Genomic DNA, 16,476 nt, shown 5'->3' on the forward strand with positions numbered 1-16,476 from the left:
GGCATCGTAGCAGCTCCAGCCCAGAAAACCGCCTCCACCACGCGCGACGGACATGAAGGCGTGAGATTGAGGAATGGAGGCACTGTAGCCCGCGACAACCAATCGGATCCCGCGGGGATGGGATGGCATGCTTGTTGGAAGGCCCAGAAGACGAACACCACGAGGAGCTTGTCAGATCTTGTCGGATGGCTGGCAGCGGTATCCAGGCCGGGCTGCTGCGTGGCAGCAGGAGTCGGATGCGAGGAGGCCATGACTCCCGATCCAGGACCCGGAAAGCCAACTCGGTAATAAAATAGCGGGGAAGTCCACAGCGCGGCTGAAGAGGACGGGAAGGAAAGAGTGGGACCGCTGGCCAATACTCCAGGCCTGCGACGGCCCGCCAAGGAATGCGGAGAAACGTCAGACTCGATCCTCGGTCGCAGTCTCGGCCTCAGCCTCAAGTTCTCTCGTCTACAGCCGGCCGGACTGGCTGGCTGCCCGGCTGCCCAGCACCATGGGTTCCACCATCAGAGACAGGAATAAGCAAAGCATCAAGGGCTTGCCTTTTTCTGGCCAAGCCGTTCGCGACTTCGCTCCATTACCGTTGTCCGAGGTGGAATTGGCGTCAGATCCCGACCCGGGCTCTTGGCGTTGATGTGGATATGTCTGCTGGGCATAACCACTGAGCAGCAGCAGCAGCTTATGCGGCGCATACCTGACGAGTGCAATGGTCTATTCTTGCGCCTTGCCGTGCACATCTACGCTCAAGCCGAAGGTTGCTGGCCATTTGGTTTCCCAGGGCGGCTCTGCAAGGCGTCGCGGTACGTTCTCTCAAGGGGAGAGTACTGTTGACTCACAAACCAAGCGGTTTGTGCCAACTTGCAGTGTCATTTTGCGTGCGCTTGCGTCCACCTTCCACAACCTTTCGGCGCTCTGGGGACAAGTATAGTGTCCATTCGCTCGATCGTCTCGGGTGCGGCAACACACGATGCCAGAAGCGTCAGGCTGCCAAGAGATGTGTTGGGTGTTGCAGGCCTGGGTCGGGCTGTTGGGTTCCAGATGAGTTTGATGGCACATTTTGGTGGAGCAGACATGTCGGCGTACTGTCAAGGGATGGCTCGGTGACTTGCTCACCGAGTAAAGCCAGGGGGACTAGGTCCTCTTGGGACAGCGAACAACCTGAGGTGGCCGAGGAGAGGACAGCTGATGAACGAGGTGCGGCACGCGCCCTCGGGATATAGACCGAAGATTTGGACCTCAGAACTGAGCCTGGTGCGTAGAGCGTGGGTGCGCCATCAAGCGAGAAAGATGGGAAGGTTGCCGAGGTGGCCGTTGAGGCCATTGAGTCGCGACGCGTAGTTACGCCATGGTTCCATGCCGATGGAGGCGCATTCACTTGTACTATGCCTTGGTCGCAACCATCGAATAGCGGTGGAATGATTGTTTACTTTTGCACCACCACCCAGAATTCTTCTTTCCCCGCCGCAGCTGCACCTCACGTTGGAGCGTCCAAAGCAAGGGCCGGCTTAGGATTTGGGCAAGCCGACGACCAAGGCACTCGAAGCTGCGGTCTGCGCGGCACCAGCCCATTGCCAACAGCTTGCCATATCGCAGCGCTCCTCGTCTCGACCAGATCGCGCTCCATCTAGCCTGCACCACCAGCTCCCATCACCACATGAATCTGTCCGAAGAAGCACCCACCGCCATCCGGGGAAACTTCATCCCCGTCTCTGGCCCCTCTAGTCGCGCTGCTTCACCTAGCCGCCAACGCGCTGACGTCGGCGTCCACATCCACCTGAACCTCACCGACTCACAAATGGATCGGCTTGCTTCCTCGTAGGTATCTTCGAGCAACCCCCCGACTGCAGCCCCGCCACTTGCCCTTAGGCCTCTCCCCTCCTTCTCTTGCCTCTAGTCGCCGACATGAGATGATGACTGACACGATACTTGCAGCCTCCCGGGCCATGAATCGCCTGGCAAGAGACCTCGCCGCCGCCAGAACGGTTCGGACGCGACCGAGATGATCCAGATTGGCATATCGCCCCATCACAACAGCACGGGATCACGAGGGTCTCGAGACAAAGACAGAGACGCCTCGCCCATGCGGGCCCGCACGTCTGGCAGTGACAGCCACCGCAGTCGTCGCTTCGTTCGCCAAGATGACGCGGCCAATGAATCGTTCTCGTCCAGAGCCCTCCCTTCTCGCTCTCGCTCCCCTGGGAAGCGCTTCGAATCTCCAGACAAAGTTGGAGCTATGTCACGCTCTTTGATCGACGATGACATAAACCTGGCCGACCGCAGAGGACAGCTGCGTCTCACCCCGGTCGATGTCGAGTCAGCTCGCCAGTATGGTTTCGTGTCCAAGCAGGCTGTCGTCGTCGAAGGCCCGCACCACCCTCGATCTCAGTATGCCGCCGTCAACCCGCCCGTGACCCCACCTCTCCGGCGTGTGCCCAAGTTGACCAGCCCTCGTCGCGAAGCTGACAGCATCTCCATTACCTCCTCGTACTATTCTGAAGACGACGTGGGACAGGCCCGCCCGTCCTACATCAGCCCTCTTAGGGTTCGCAAGGATCTTGACAGCGACCGTAGCGTTCTTCAACCCTACAGCACCCGGAATCCGTCTCCCTCGCTCGACCGGGCCAAGTATGACAGCTCTCCGGTCCATCGCTCCTCACCCCATCGTGGCTTGCAGAAGACCGCCACCACGGGCGATCTGCGTGAGCTTCAATCAGACGAGGCCGCCCGTCCCCAGCGCACCTACTCCCCTCTTTCTGACTACCTATCAGTCCAGGCCAAGCCCATCCGGAAGCAGCTTGTCGGAGCACGTGGCTGGCTCGAGCGTACCACTGATGCCTCCAATGACCAGCATATCTCCGACCCAAACCCCGTTCCTAAAGCGACGCCTCAGAAAAAGGGCGGGTTCCTCGACAGCCTCAGGAAGATGGCCAAGGAAATGACTACCTCTGCCAAGGACATCACGTCCTCGGCCACCCGCAAGCCGCGCGAGAAAGACAAGCGTGGCTCCCGCCTCACGGTCTCCCTGGACCCCCGGGAGCAGAGTCTTCTCTACTGCGAGCTCGAGTTTTTACTGACCACCGCTCTCGACGGTTACATCAGCAGCCAGTTCAACGCGGGCCGCCTCGAGGCTGACAAGTACAAGAAGATTGTGGACGGCTGGCAGCAGCGCGGACGCCCCAAGGTCATCGGCTTTCGATACGACCTCGAGACGCAGCTGGACCTGATTCTCTTGCACAGCCAGGACTTTCGCTTCTACGGCAAGCGCGCTGGCCTCATCGCGGCGGTGAACGGAGTGCTTGACATGACGCGGGTTGACGCTCGCGCCATGCGCATCCGCACATTCTGTCAGCCCGACACGGTCATCGCCAAGCAGCTCCTCGACGCCCAGTCTCTGTTCAACCTCGTTGGCTGCTGTGAGCAGCAGCAGATCCAGCTGGCCGAGGTGATCCAGTTTTTCAAGGTCATCTTGGAACGAGAGCAGAACTTTCGACAGCACCAGAATGAGGGCGGCACGGCCGAGCCGGCTCGCTCGCGGCAGATAGACCCGGAAGATCAGAACTCACGCGGCAGTGGCTGAGCCGGCGCTGACACTCAGCAAGGGCAGAGACTGTTTCTTGATTGAGTCCTTGCTTAACAGCAAAACTGGCTTGCCGTTGGGCCTCCTCTTCGCTCCAAGTTCTCACTCTTTGAGAAAAATGCTGGGGGAGTGACGCCAATGGTCTGTACAGATCATCTGCTGGAGCTTTTGGATTCTGGACAGGTTCCTTGGTGCTCGAGGCGCTCATCCCGCCTGTGGCTAATACTGTTTCTTTGCGCACAGCCGGAACATCACAGCCCACGGTGATCAACTTGCGACTCGGTCCAAGGCTTTGCCTGGTGTACCTCGATGGTCTCTAGGTTGTAATTGGCTGCGAGCATGGATATTGTTGCATTCGAGCACGCTGTTGAGGTCTTCGCCGTGTTTACTCAGCAAACCAGTTGGTAAATATGATACGTCTTTGCGATTTTTAATCAGCAAGACAGGTAATACTCATGATACAACTTTGTACATTAGTTTTGTTCCTGATCAGGTAGAAGTGTCACATTTCTTTAGCGCCGTTGGTCGCGCAGCGACACCGGCATTGGCCGAGACGGAGGCAATTTGTACTCTCCCGAAGTCACTTCAGTCTAGGTCCTACAACACAGGAATGCGATCAAACCGCAATGTCTCGATACCTTTCGAGGCAAGCCGTGTTGCAAACAGAGCAAGACACTAACTGTGTATACTGAATGTGAAATGACAACTTCGTAGCTAGCGCCGAATGTCAAGTTGCTAAAACGCAACCCCCGAGAGCACGAGAAGCTGGAGGTACTACAAGTAGATGAGCATGTCCACTTGCTCTTGTACAGTCCAGCCAAATCGGCTCAGCAACTTTCGAGCCGCTGCCGAGGCCAGCACGTGGACCCAGGCTTGCGCTGCCTGTCTGATGCCTGGCTTCATCGTGCAGGCCGCCGATAGAAATCCCCATCTAAGGCGTGATCATCATAGTATATCCCACTGGACCTCCGGCGGCTCCTCCTCCGGCCCCTGTCCTCCTCAAGGTCGTCGCGTGCGTCTGCACCGGAGCGTCTGCCCCACTTTCTTTCCCAGGCTGCTTCCTTCTCGGCGTTCCTGACCTTGGCGACCTCCATCTTCTTCTCAAAGGCGTTTGCGGCCAGGCCAGCGACAGCGGCGCCAACAATGGTGGGGAGCAGCGGCGACTTGTGGTCGGTGCGGCGACGGCCGTGGCTCCGCGACGTCGGCTTGGCCCCGGTGGCCTCGTGGGCAATTAGACCACCGGCGAGTGCGCCGAGGACGCCCATGCCCAGGCCGGAGTTGGAATTGGAAAAGGTATGGTTGATCAGGTGGCGTGCCTCTTGTACAGGACCGCGCGGGCCTTTGTCAGCTCCGGGAGGCGACAGGTCCCGATCACCACGGCGGCTCTTGGGTCGCACAGGAGGCGGGAGCGACCGGGGACGGCGACGGTAGGGCGAGGCATCACGGTGGAGACTCGGGACGGAAGCATTAGGGGCTGGGTGCGTATAGAAAGGGGATTGGGGCTGATATTGCAGCCGGGCATTAGATGGCACGGGAATCGCGCCGGTTGCATAGGGCCCTGGCGCTCCGCCTGAGTAGTAGTAGTCTGGAGAGAGGGCCGCAGTGGCGCGCGGCCGGGTATCATCATCACCGTAGTAAGCGGGCATAGTGATAAGATAGGCGTGCCGTGGCGGTCAGGCGGCCCAAGACGAGGGGCAGAGCGGACGGACAGTTACGATGAGATAGATGGGGGTGAGTGGGATGGAGTTTAGGTTGACAGCTGCCGGATAAGTGATGGAGGTTGGGGGATGGGGAATGGGAAACGGGGGGATGGGAGACCGACAAGGGAAACGGACCAGGGCAGGGCAGGGCAGGAGAGAGACAGACAGAGACAGAGACAGAGACAGAGACAGAGACAGACAGAGAGAGCCTCGAGATGAGATGGATGGATGTGGTCACTTGGTGACTAGACTAGCAGGCTGTGAGGCTGTCAGCTGCATGCTCATGCTTGCCGGCACACAGAGAGAGAGTGAGCGCGAGCCTGGTGTGAACGTGAGCGTGAGCCTGAGTGTGAATGTGGGTGTGAGTGGCCAAGGGCCCCCCGTCCTACCTAGTCGCACTGCACCTGGGCAAACACTGCAATGTAGACTACCTTGCAAATAGACAGATAGACTACAAGCAGATAGGGTAGCATCGCAGCAGGCGTGCCATGCGAACCAGGGATTCCTACCACCGCTGCACGTTGGTCACCTGCAGCACTCTAGGCGAATTGCCTCCTCTGGCAAACATGTTCTACGATGACGTTTCTTGAGTGAACCAATCAACCGCCCGGTCGGCCTTTCTTCCCTGATCCAGCGTCATGCTTGGCATCGTCGTCCTTACTTGTTGCCTTACGCTGAGTCCTCTATCAAACCCTTGCGGCTCGACTTTGTCTCCTGTGCCATGCCTGTTTGCAGGGTCCCTCGGACAGCAGCCTTCTGGCGCCCTCTGCCCTCATCTTGCCATTGTCATCCTGCTGGTGCCACTGTCCTGTAGCTATTGTGTTAGCCAGTCCCCAGCGTCGTGGACTCGGCCGTGTCTATGGCATTATCTCATGTGATGTTATCCTCCGGGTCTGCAGCCTGGACAAGCACTGAATCAATGCCGGTCATTCGCTGCACACAAGCGGATACTCGACACTTGCGAGGCGAGGTTGGGTCTGACACGATGCCGTGTACCGCCAAGGCGTCGCCTCTGGTCTACGTTGCAGCCTCGTGACGGGCCCTACTTGTCACTTCGGGCCGCTTCAGCGAGCTCTTCGGCAAGTCTGAGCATGTAAAACTGCCTGGCATCCACGGGAACAGTATCGAACGACTTCGAAATGCGAGCAATCTCCTGGCGACCCTTCTCGTAAGCCGCGAGGTCTCTGTTTCCATACACGTCTCGCCCAATGGAGTAGCCACGGTCGAGATTGCGAAAGAAGACATTCACCGCGATGCTGACGTTGCTAGTAGGTGTGGCTGTATGCAGCCAGAGTGGCGGCAGAAACAGGACATCGCCCTCGTTAAGGTTTGCCTCCCACGGATGAGTGCCGCGAAGAGTCGGGGAGTTGAGGCAGCTAAACACATCGACGCTGGAACTTGAAGAACCTGGCGCAAAGGACATGCCAACTACGTCTGAGGGCGGGAAGAGAAGCATCCTCTTCGAGCCGCTGATTTGGCAGTAGACATTTGCCTGGACATCATAATGTAGCCACATATCCAGCTATCCAACGCGTGGGGTTAGCAATCAGGTCTAGCTCGTGAGGACCATACAAAGATAGTGGACCATTTATGCCATTTACAGGAGGTGCAATAGCAAATTCAGAGGATGAGAGTGTCGATGGGGCAGGGAGATGTTCTGGGACATGTGGAGAAGTGTCGGGGGGGGGGGGCTCACCTGGCCTGAGACCCGTAATATTGAACTGTGCAAATTATCTGAGCACATGCTCAGTGCCTCGGGAAGCCTAAAATCAGCAGCCAGCGAAGGGAAGTCGTGGGCCAGGTTTGCGGGTCTGTCGGAAGGGGCGTCGGCTGATAAAGCTCTCAAGTAGAGGCGTGCGCCGTTTTGAATCCCTCTGGCAAATTCACCAAACGTCATCGAGGTATAGCGGAAGTTTTTTGCCTTAAAGTCCATGGTTTGAACGTCGCACTCGTGTACCACAACCTGGACGCATGCCGTTTTCGCGTCAGTAGTGTCAGGCTGTCGCGACCTCGAGTACTCCACTCACCTTGCGCGATCCCACCTGTTTCGCAAGATAGTCTAGTGTCCACTTGCTACGGCAAGCGCCAAGGTCCAATCCTTCTATCACGACAGGTGTCCCTTGGCGAACAATGTCCTCAAAAGATTCCCTTGAGGCGGCGTTGACACGTGGGATGGGCCTGACTTCAGCTGGCTTGTCCAATTCACTACCTGGTGGGTTTGATGGCGGCGATGCAAATTCGCCATAGCCCGAGAATTCCCAGCCTGTAGGCGGCGGCCGGGGCCGCGATCGTATGCCATGGCTTAGAGTACCGATTGACAGGGTATAGGAGCCTCTGGTCCCTTTTAATAAAACATCATATCAGTACAAGTCATTGGGAGTTATAATGAAGCAGAACTAAACGGCTCAGCCGGGAGATGCGTCTTTTGGCAACTCCGGATGGGCAAGCCTGAGTGACGACGGTTCCCGCGCCAGAACGCGGTCAATGAAACGAGGAAATAGTTTCACGTACAGAACGATCCCATCGAGAAACACGTCGCACCACCGCCAAGGATAACGATCTGCCCATTCCGGGGGCACACGACAGATGATCCCACGATTAGCGGCCTCGGGATCACCTGGCCGTTTTCAGCATCTGATAAGGGAACAGCCGTCGAAACATGTATCTTCGAGCCTGTCGTAGTGCACATTAGTATTTCCTGCCTCTGAGGGATTACCCCCATATGGCCAACGCCACCCAAAACAATCAAAGAGTCCTCTTGTTGGATGCAAGTGGCACCGAAGCGAGCTAGGAGTGCGGACGAGGTATCGTCTGTCTCAGCCAGCGTGAAGGTGATTGATGGGGCCTGTCTGTGTCAGATACATCACTATGCTGCTGTGGCATGTCCAACCTACCTTGTGATCATGGAGAAGTAGATCCCAGGCCAAGATCTGATTTTGGATGATACCATCCGAAATCCCGCCAATGAGAAAGCCATGGAATATCAGGATGTTCTCTTGCTCACGTCCAGAGCAGGTGAGCATGGCGCCGAAGACCGATGTGGGGATAAGTGAGCCATGAACTTCGCACTCCTGCCAACCCTTATCCGGGTTAAATACCATGACCGCACTGGAGACACCTGTCGCCTCTGACTTCCCTCCAATCAGCAGGACAACGGAAGAGCCCGAGAGGCTGCATACAGCATGACGATAGAGTGGGATTGGCAGGTCTTGAATGCGCTCCCAATGATGCGAATCCTTCTTGAACAGCCAGCAATCATTCTTGGCCCGAGAAGGGGAGTTGCGCCCTCCAACAAGAAGAGTGCCGTGTATACCAAGATTCGTTAGTGAGTGGCACATACGACTGGGAGGCCCTTCGGGATTCACTTTGATGTCGCCGCCGGAGCCATGAAGCTTGTAGATGTCATACGAGGGAACACGGGTGGTATGGCCAAGCCCCATGAAGTTCAAGATGGATGCTCTTCCAAAAGCATCGCTCGCCAGCATGGCTGCGCCAAATCGACGAAGGCCTTGCTGGCCGGTGAGCGGCTTGTAGGTGGTAGAAGATTCGGCACTCGGAATGTCAGAAGAGGTGTCGGGTAGACAGGAGCTCGTGCCCTTTTTGCCGTAATTTGCGGCGTGCAAAATGAGATAGTGGCTGGCGAAAAGGCAAAACTCTTCCCACTCGTCAAACGGCTCAATTTCATCGAGCTTCTGCCGGTCGTCCATAGACAGGAAATAATTATCATTCCAAGCCGACCATAAAGATTGAGCCCGGACGCTTGACCAGCCTCTGTCCTCAAACCGCGAGCATTGGGTCCGTAAATCTGGATAGGTAGTCACTGACTTTATGGGCGTTGAGAGTTTGTTGAAATCTAATCCACGTCAAATTAATCAAACTCGTTTTTTTAAGCTGAGGAGGAAGAAAAGAAAGTTGGGGGTGGGGGGTGGGGGCATTGCTTGATGCCGTGGGACCAGGAGGCTTTACTCGCTGAAGTCTCCTTTGCCGCGACAAAAAAGCCCATGAGGCAGAAACTTGGAGGCCAGGCTCAATGATGCGGTAGCACTTACGATCCATCATTGTACGAGCAAAAGGATGGCCAGGCCCATCGGGAAAGATCTGCTCAAGGAGGCAGAATTCAGCTGGACAATGATCAGCAGGAGCACGAACAAGCCGCGAACACTAGTGATTTGGCAGTCTTACCTTGACCGAGGCTGCTCGCCCACTGTATCAGAGAGTCGGCAGAGTCTGTTTCCATATAGGTGATGGAGACCTCAGCAAGGAAAAGGAAGATGCACTCCTTGGGGTCGACGATCAGGTTCAAGACTTGCTGCAGCGCCATGCTTTGGCGGAGGTCGCAGCCTACAAGGTGATACCGGTCACTCCGCAGCAACATGTTTGGGTGAGCCTCATCTTGCTCAGCCTGAACCCCTGACAGCCGTGACTCAAGCTCCGGGGTCGCAAGGATGACCTGACGCTTCCTCAGGGCCAGGTCGGGAAAGTCTACATCGACAAAGACGGCCTGAGATTGACTGCAGTGCTCCGGATAGCGAGTCCAGCACTGCCACGGAACAACATCACTAAGGCTACCATTAGTGTTCGGGAGAAGGAGGAAGGCGAGGAAGTGATGACCAGCACCATCCATCGCCTACCAGCCGCACGCCCCTGCTCGGTCGGGCATGATCAAGCCCGAGCAGCTGGCCTCAGAGCATCTGACATGGGCTCAGGGCTCTGTATATATCGCAGAGGCCCGACAGGCAGTCGACGGCATATCCCAGTGTGCAATTTCGACTGTGAGGTGACGGATGGAGCCAGACGGCAGAAGGGAAAGCACGCACCTCCCACACCCTAGATTCACAATGACCTTTGTCTTTTCAGAAGGCTGTTTGAGAAAGTTACGCAAGGTCACGTCAATGACGTGAAGCCTCAGATGGTAGCCCCTGTTGATGAGCGGGGCTCTGCGCTGGAATTTCTTGACGAAGAAGCGGAAAAAGTGTGGCTCGTCTGGATAGTAGAGACGCTCGACACTTCGTTTTGAGACGATGCTGCTATTGTTGGTCTGGAGTGAACAGCGCAGTCAGCCATGCGGACACCCATAGGATCGCGAGGCGCGAGACAGAGGTAGGGACCAAGGTAGTGGCCAAGCAAGAAGGCAGGGTGCAGGGGATAGGTAACTGACACCCATCACGAGGTCATCCTGAGCAGTCGCCTTCGGAAGAAGCAGACTAGTTGCCGATGAGCGGCCCTTGTCTATGCGGACACCCATGGCGACGAGTGGAAAGTAGATGAAAAAGATACTGCTGGTTACATGTGTAGCCCATCAGAATATTTGTGACTCTGGACTGAGAAGGCGGGTGGGTAGTTCGGGAGAAGAAAAAAAAAATACAAGCAGTGCTGGTAGGCCAGGCACTTGGGCATCCGGATAACGAGAAATTGAGGTACCCAGGGTAACTTGGGACACTTCCTGGATGGCCACCACCCATAAATTACATTTTTACTTAAAGACTACCTATGTCTTGCTGCATGGACTCCGCTCCCATAGAACAAACTCGTGCACTGGGTGTTGCTCTTTGAACCTCCCCAGATATACAGACCTGCAGACGGCATGGATGTACTTTTCGAACGGCGCCGGTACGCGGTACCTTCTCATTGCCTGAGCCCCGCTTGGCCCAAGCTTCTGGAGCTACCCCTTCCAAGGGTACCTCTCTCGAGGTACCGCAGTACATTGGAAATGCCACAGAGCTGCGGACACCACACCTAGAGGTACTTACAGCTCAGGTCAGGGTGCAAGGGTCAGGTGCGCCTGGGCTCCCGTCTCTCACCGTCGTCGTGACCGTCGACCGCGGCAGCTCCTCACTACCTCACCTCCCCTCCTCCACACCTCCTCGCCTACTTGGCCTCTTCCTTTGGGCTCCTTTTTTCTCTCTCGCAGGCTAAGGCTCATCGCAACAAAACCCCCATCATTTCCTTACCGAGTTGAGCCAGCTGCTTATCGTTGCTAAACCAGGCCCCCGTCGACCTCGGCCAAGCTCTTCTTCCTCAACAACAGGAAGCCCTCCTCCTGCCGTTGCGACTCTTGAGACTCTGCCTCTCTTTCACACGCTCACCGAGGTCCTCCCTGAATCTCCAACACCGCTGTCTCCTTCGGAAGCTCAGAAACCACCTCCCGCTTCACCTGCGCCGACCCACCAGCTCTGGGGCCGGCATGTCGTGGTCTCGATCCTGGTCCTGGTCTCGGTCCTGAACGGTCCCCATCCTTACTTCGCCTCGACTCAATACAGTCTTTCGCCTCTCGCAATCCAATGCAAAAATGTCCACCGCAAACCTCAACTTCATCACCTTCAACCAGGATCACAGCTGCCTGGCTGTCGGTCAGTGCCCCCTTGCCGGTTGCCTGTTGCGTTCATGTGCTGCCCTGCTGTCTGGCTTCGACCCGCAAGCCCAAGGCATGGCGACCAACTCATAGCTGACTCTCCTCGACGCAGGCACCTCGAAAGGCTTCCGAATCTACCATACCGACCCCTTCTCCAAGATCTTCAGTAGCGACGACGGCAATGTCTCCATCATCGAGATGCTCTTCTCCACCTCCCTGGTCGCTCTGGTCTTGTCTCCCCGACATCTCATCATCCAAAACACCAAGGTGCTTGGGTCCTTTCCTCGTCTCCATGCGACAAGTCTGGCTGATCATCCCCTAGAGGGCTTCCGTGATATGCGAGCTTACTTTCCGTTCTGCCGTCCTTGCCGTCCGCCTGAACCGCCGCCGACTGGCCGTCATTCTCGAGGAGGAGATATATTTGTACGACATCGCCAACATGACCTTGCTCTATGTCATCACAACCTCTCCGAACCCGACCGCCATATGCGCGCTCTCACCCTCGTCTGAAAACTGCTACATCGCCTACCCACTACCGAAGCCTAGGGAAGACACGAGTGAAAGGCGCCCGGCACACGCCCCTCCTCTATCCACCTATGTGCCTCCCACCTCGGGCGAGGTTTTGATTTTTGACACGATAACGTTGAAGGCCGTAAACGTCATCGAGGCTCACCGCTCGCCCCTTTCTTGCATTGCTCTCAACAGCGATGGTACTTTGTTGGCGACCGCATCCGAGACAGGCACGATCATCCGTGTTTTCTCGATACCTCGGGGCCAGAAGCTATACCAGTTCCGCCGTGGCACCTACCCGTCCACAATCTACAGCATGTCGTTCAACCTGAGCTCTACCTTGCTCTGTGTGTCTTCGACATCTGACACTGTTCACATTTTCAGGCTATCCAGTCCAGGCCCGCAGGGCGCTGCCGGTGCAACCGGACCTGGGATCGCTGCTGGAGCAGCTGAACAGACGCCGTCGCCTCGTGCAGATCGGTGGTCTCGGTCGCGGTCTCGCAGCTACGACAGTGGGAACGACTCGCCTGGAAGTACAACAGGGTCGCCGCGCAGCGAAGCTGCAGAACTCGCCGGATCCCCTGCCAACAACGGATCAAGCAGTACTAGCAACCCAGCTAATCGGCGGCAAAGCGGCTCATTTAGCAGCATGCTGCGGCGGTCGTCACAGCTGATGGGCCGTAGTGTAGCTGGCGTCGTTGGATCATATCTCCCGCAAACCGTGACAGAGATGTGGGAACCTCTGCGAGATTTTGCCTATATCAAGTTGCCCAAGGTATCTTCGGCCACATCTCCCAATAAGGCGCCAGCAAACACCGGGCCTGCAGGTCTCATGTTCCCCAACGGGCCCTTGCGGAGTGTTGTGGCAATGAGCAGCAGCAGTCCACAGGTTATGGTCGTAACTAGTGATGGCGGGTTCTATGTTTTCAATATCGACATGGAACACGGCGGCGAGGGATACCTTGTGCGCCAATTCTCGTATGTTGCCAATTCCCGCCCTCCCCGCCTCGTCCTACCTGGCAGCATGCCATGTGGTGTAAACACAGTGTGAAGGGTTTCTCTCACACGTGCTGAGAGATCAGTTGTTACAGCGCTGACATTTTTGGCCTTGGTGTAGGGTACTCGAGGGGGACGACAAGTTGGATGCGTCCTTCAACCCGTGAAACTTTGCGCAGCGATTTCTAATGACGCGGCAGCATCTGCCTGATGCATTCGACACGATTTTCGACCTGTTTTTACATGGCATCCAGCAAGGGCTCCCTTCGAACTTTCTGGGGCCGGCGTCGTAGGCATGGCGGTGGGACAAAGGCGTTTCTCAAGGTCATTGTTTTCAAGATACTCCCTCACCAATCTGCGACGCTCTATACATTACCAGCGCACTTGGCGGTGGTTGCGGCAAGGAATAATCTGATCATTATTGTATCGTCCGGTGCACTACACTAACCCATCAGTCCAGCGTGTACGGCAGTCAGTCACCAAATAAGAGATTGATAACCGGGCGTGTGGTTGCGTAATGCAGTGTCGGTTACGAAGGATGGCGCATAGTAAATCTTCAATGTGAATCACCCTCAGTGACCGCAGTTCAGACGCTAGAAAGATCGTCCAACATTGTGAACGAGATGATACTATGATATACACCGGCGCCCATGTATTCCAATGCCATCCAAGATCCGCCGAAAAAGCCAGTGTTGATATTGTTTTTGGTCATTGCCGTCCGGACATCCCTTAACGATGGCTTTCATAGCACACATGGACAGAGTCCAGCCGCTTCATTCGCCCACATCGCGCCGCGCCCGCCGGACCTTCCCGTGGACGCAAGTATGAGTGCGGCCGACCTTGCCACAATCCACAGAGACAAAGACAGACACACACACACACACAGAGAGAGAGAGAGGTCAAAAGAGAGAATGAGGGTAAAGGTGAGGAATACCGGAGGAATAAAAAGAAACCATGATCCCGAGCCGTCTGTGTGCTTTCAAAGCGAATATAGTGAAATTCTCTCCCAGTTTCCTTCGTAAATCGTCAAAATCGTGTCCAAAATCTGGTTGCTGTCATGCTATGTTGCTCAGAACCTTGCCTCATCTAGCGTACGGCCTGTTCATTAAAGCGATTTCCCTCGCAATCTCCGCCCATTCTAGCTCCCGCTTGATGCTCAAGCGTGCGGGGGCTTCTTTGCTCGTGTTTTTCCTCCGTTGTAGTGTCTCCTCCCACTTAAGCAGCTCGTAGGCGAACCTCAGATGCGGCTGGATGATGACATTCAGCCGTCGCGCCCGAACAAAGCAGTACGCCCGAGGAAACGAGAGATCCATTGCTCGCATCACCTCGGCGATACAGATGGTTGCGCTGCGAGAAACCCCGACTCTGCAATGTACAAGTGTTGCTGTTCCATTTCTTCGGCCTTGGTCTGTAGTAATGCTCCTGTCAGCTGGCCCTTGCGGCTCGCGTCATGGGAACCATAAGCTTCTTACCGATGAACTCGAGGCATCTTTCAAACTCCTCTGTCAGGGGGTCTATTCCATTGTCCTGGACGCCCTGAACTAGACAGACGTTCTCGGCTCCCCACTTCTCCAACTCGCCGTCCCGCCACATGGTCGTTTCCCCAACGCTGAGGATCTGTTTGATCCCCAAGGCCTTCAGCAGATCGGGATTGTTGGCGTGACCAAGATTGCCCAGGTACATGTAGTCCAGCACACGACTCGGGAATGAGCCGTCGATTCCGGGTAGCCATTCGGGCTCTTCTGCAGCTAGGGATTGTATTTCAGCCGGGGTTCTGTCGGTGAGAGCAGGCGACTGAGATAATAGGCGGGGAGCGATAGCCGTGAGCAGGGAGACGTCAGCGGGATAAGCGAAAAAGTTGCGTCCGAGTGTGGTGTGCAGATTCAGCCACGCATCCGGGACAGGACGCCCGGTGCTGTAGCTGTAGTAAGCGATGCCGAGCATGGTGGACTCAGTGTACCCGTCCCCGCAGTGAATCAGGACCTTCTGCGGAGGCACCTGGTATGGGGATGGCGGCGCTTCTCCGACCATGTCGGTGTCTTGGTCCTCGTCGTTTCCAGCTGTCGCTGGGTAGGTTCCGTGGGCCAGGTGATAAATCCACTTGCACGTCTCGATGATGCCATCAGCTTCGGCATGGGACCACGAAGATGGCAGGATGCTGCCCGAGGAAGGGAAGTCGAGGCAATGCTGTCCCGCCCCGGCGGCAGAGCCCTCGGCAATGGCCTGGAGGGCGGCCGGGTGAAGGCGGCCCATGTCACTGCACTCAATCTGTATGTCAAACGACTTGTCCTCATCGGAGCCCCGATCGAGGGTGGGGCCCATCCAGACATTGTGGGAGATGGCGGTGGGCTTGGTCATGGCAAACATCTCCTTGCGCTCCTGATGGACGAAGTCGATGACGTTTCCCGTCAGAAGACCAGCCGAGTCGACTGCCACCAGCTCCGGGTGATTTTCCTCGAAGTCTTCGAAGGGGCTCACGCAGACAAAAGTGTTATAGGCAGGGATGGGGTGGCCCTGGGCCTCGTGCCTCTCGCGCCACCTGAGCTGGGCTGCAGCAATGTCGCATGCCATCTTCCTGGTGGCCAAGGGGTCGTCGCCGTAGACGATGATGTCCGAGGTCATGGCAGATTTGGCGGCCTGGATCTGGAAGTTCCTCACGGAGAAGCCCTCCTTGGGGTCCACATCGTGGAACTCGGGCGAGGAGGACGAGCAGTGCAGGAACTCGTGGGGAGATATGGCGCCCTTGAGGCGCGAGACAGCCAGGTCGCCATCGGCCTTGACGACAGTGATACCTCGCAGGCAGAAAGGAGTCCTCCTCAGGGACCGGCTCCGAGCAGTGAAGAAGGACTGCTGCAGGTGGTTGAGGGGGTGCAGGCCGTGGAACCAGGGGAAGACCTGCGAAGGCTCGGGCAGGGGCTGGCGGGAGGCGTAGTCGAGGGCCAGGGCAACGTCGGCGACGGACAGCTCATACAGGGTAAGAGGGCCTGACTCAAGGCGGACGAAGTGGGTCGGGGGGTGGAGGAGGGACTGGGCACAGTCATCGTGCTTGCCCGGGGAGGGGGGTGGGGTGCTGGGTTCCTGGCGGGGCACGGGGCCGGGCGGGCACACAGGTATGTGCTTGTTAGGGACGGCGGGCGGGCATTGCTCGGGCTGTGGGTTGAGAGTGTCGATGGTCAATGGCGATGCCAGCGAGGCGATGGTGGATGAAGACGAGCGGTGGGGCGGCAGGGGTCGAGGGAGGGCAATGGTGGCCATCCTCCTCTTCTTCTATCACTCCAGGAGGCAGCACAGGGCAGCACAGGACAGCACAGGACAGAGGCACCCAGTGTCGTCCACGAGCC

At 56.8% G+C, this 16,476-nt stretch overlaps 5 protein-coding genes across 5 annotated transcripts; 2 read left to right on the forward strand and 3 right to left on the reverse strand.

Moving 5' to 3' along the window:
• Positions 1-1,654: 1,654 nt before the first annotated feature.
• J7T55_006870 (uncharacterized protein) lies at positions 1,655-3,577 on the forward strand (the record flags this gene model as incomplete). The annotated part of the gene is made up of 2 exons (XM_053133424.1): positions 1,655-1,815; positions 1,933-3,577. The coding sequence occupies 2 exons, from the start codon at positions 1,655-1,657 to the stop codon at positions 3,575-3,577; spliced, it is 1,806 nt and encodes a 601-aa protein (XP_053001630.1).
• Positions 3,578-4,476: 899 nt separating this feature from the next.
• On the reverse strand, positions 4,477-5,223 carry J7T55_006871 (uncharacterized protein; the record flags this gene model as incomplete). Its single annotated transcript, XM_053133435.1, has 1 exon — positions 4,477-5,223. One exon carries the CDS (start codon positions 5,221-5,223, stop codon positions 4,477-4,479), a length of 747 nt encoding a protein of 248 aa, XP_053001631.1.
• Positions 5,224-6,319: 1,096 nt separating this feature from the next.
• Positions 6,320-10,522, reverse strand: J7T55_006872 (leucine carboxyl methyltransferase; the record flags this gene model as incomplete). Its single annotated transcript, XM_053133447.1, has 10 exons — positions 6,320-6,799; positions 6,974-7,240; positions 7,305-7,540; positions 7,789-8,122; positions 8,172-9,048; positions 9,103-9,130; positions 9,327-9,398; positions 9,460-9,836; positions 10,095-10,315; positions 10,436-10,522. 10 exons carry the CDS (start codon positions 10,520-10,522, stop codon positions 6,320-6,322), a joined length of 2,979 nt encoding a protein of 992 aa, XP_053001632.1.
• A 1,044-nt stretch (positions 10,523-11,566) lies between these two features.
• On the forward strand, positions 11,567-13,302 carry J7T55_006873 (autophagy-like protein 18; the record flags this gene model as incomplete). Its single annotated transcript, XM_053133458.1, has 4 exons — positions 11,567-11,627; positions 11,742-11,896; positions 11,952-13,117; positions 13,257-13,302. 4 exons carry the CDS (start codon positions 11,567-11,569, stop codon positions 13,300-13,302), a joined length of 1,428 nt encoding a protein of 475 aa, XP_053001633.1.
• Positions 13,303-14,217: 915 nt separating this feature from the next.
• Positions 14,218-16,390, reverse strand: J7T55_006874 (dual specificity phosphatase; the record flags this gene model as incomplete). The annotated part of the gene is made up of 2 exons (XM_053133469.1): positions 14,218-14,543; positions 14,608-16,390. 2 exons carry the CDS (start codon positions 16,388-16,390, stop codon positions 14,218-14,220), a joined length of 2,109 nt encoding a protein of 702 aa, XP_053001634.1.
• Between the last annotated feature and the right edge of the window lie 86 nt (positions 16,391-16,476).

Source organism: Diaporthe amygdali (assembly GCF_026229845.1).
Source record: "Diaporthe amygdali strain CAA958 chromosome Unknown NODE_1_length_4327563_cov_65_473760, whole genome shotgun sequence".
NCBI lineage: Eukaryota > Fungi > Ascomycota > Sordariomycetes > Diaporthales > Diaporthaceae > Diaporthe > Diaporthe amygdali.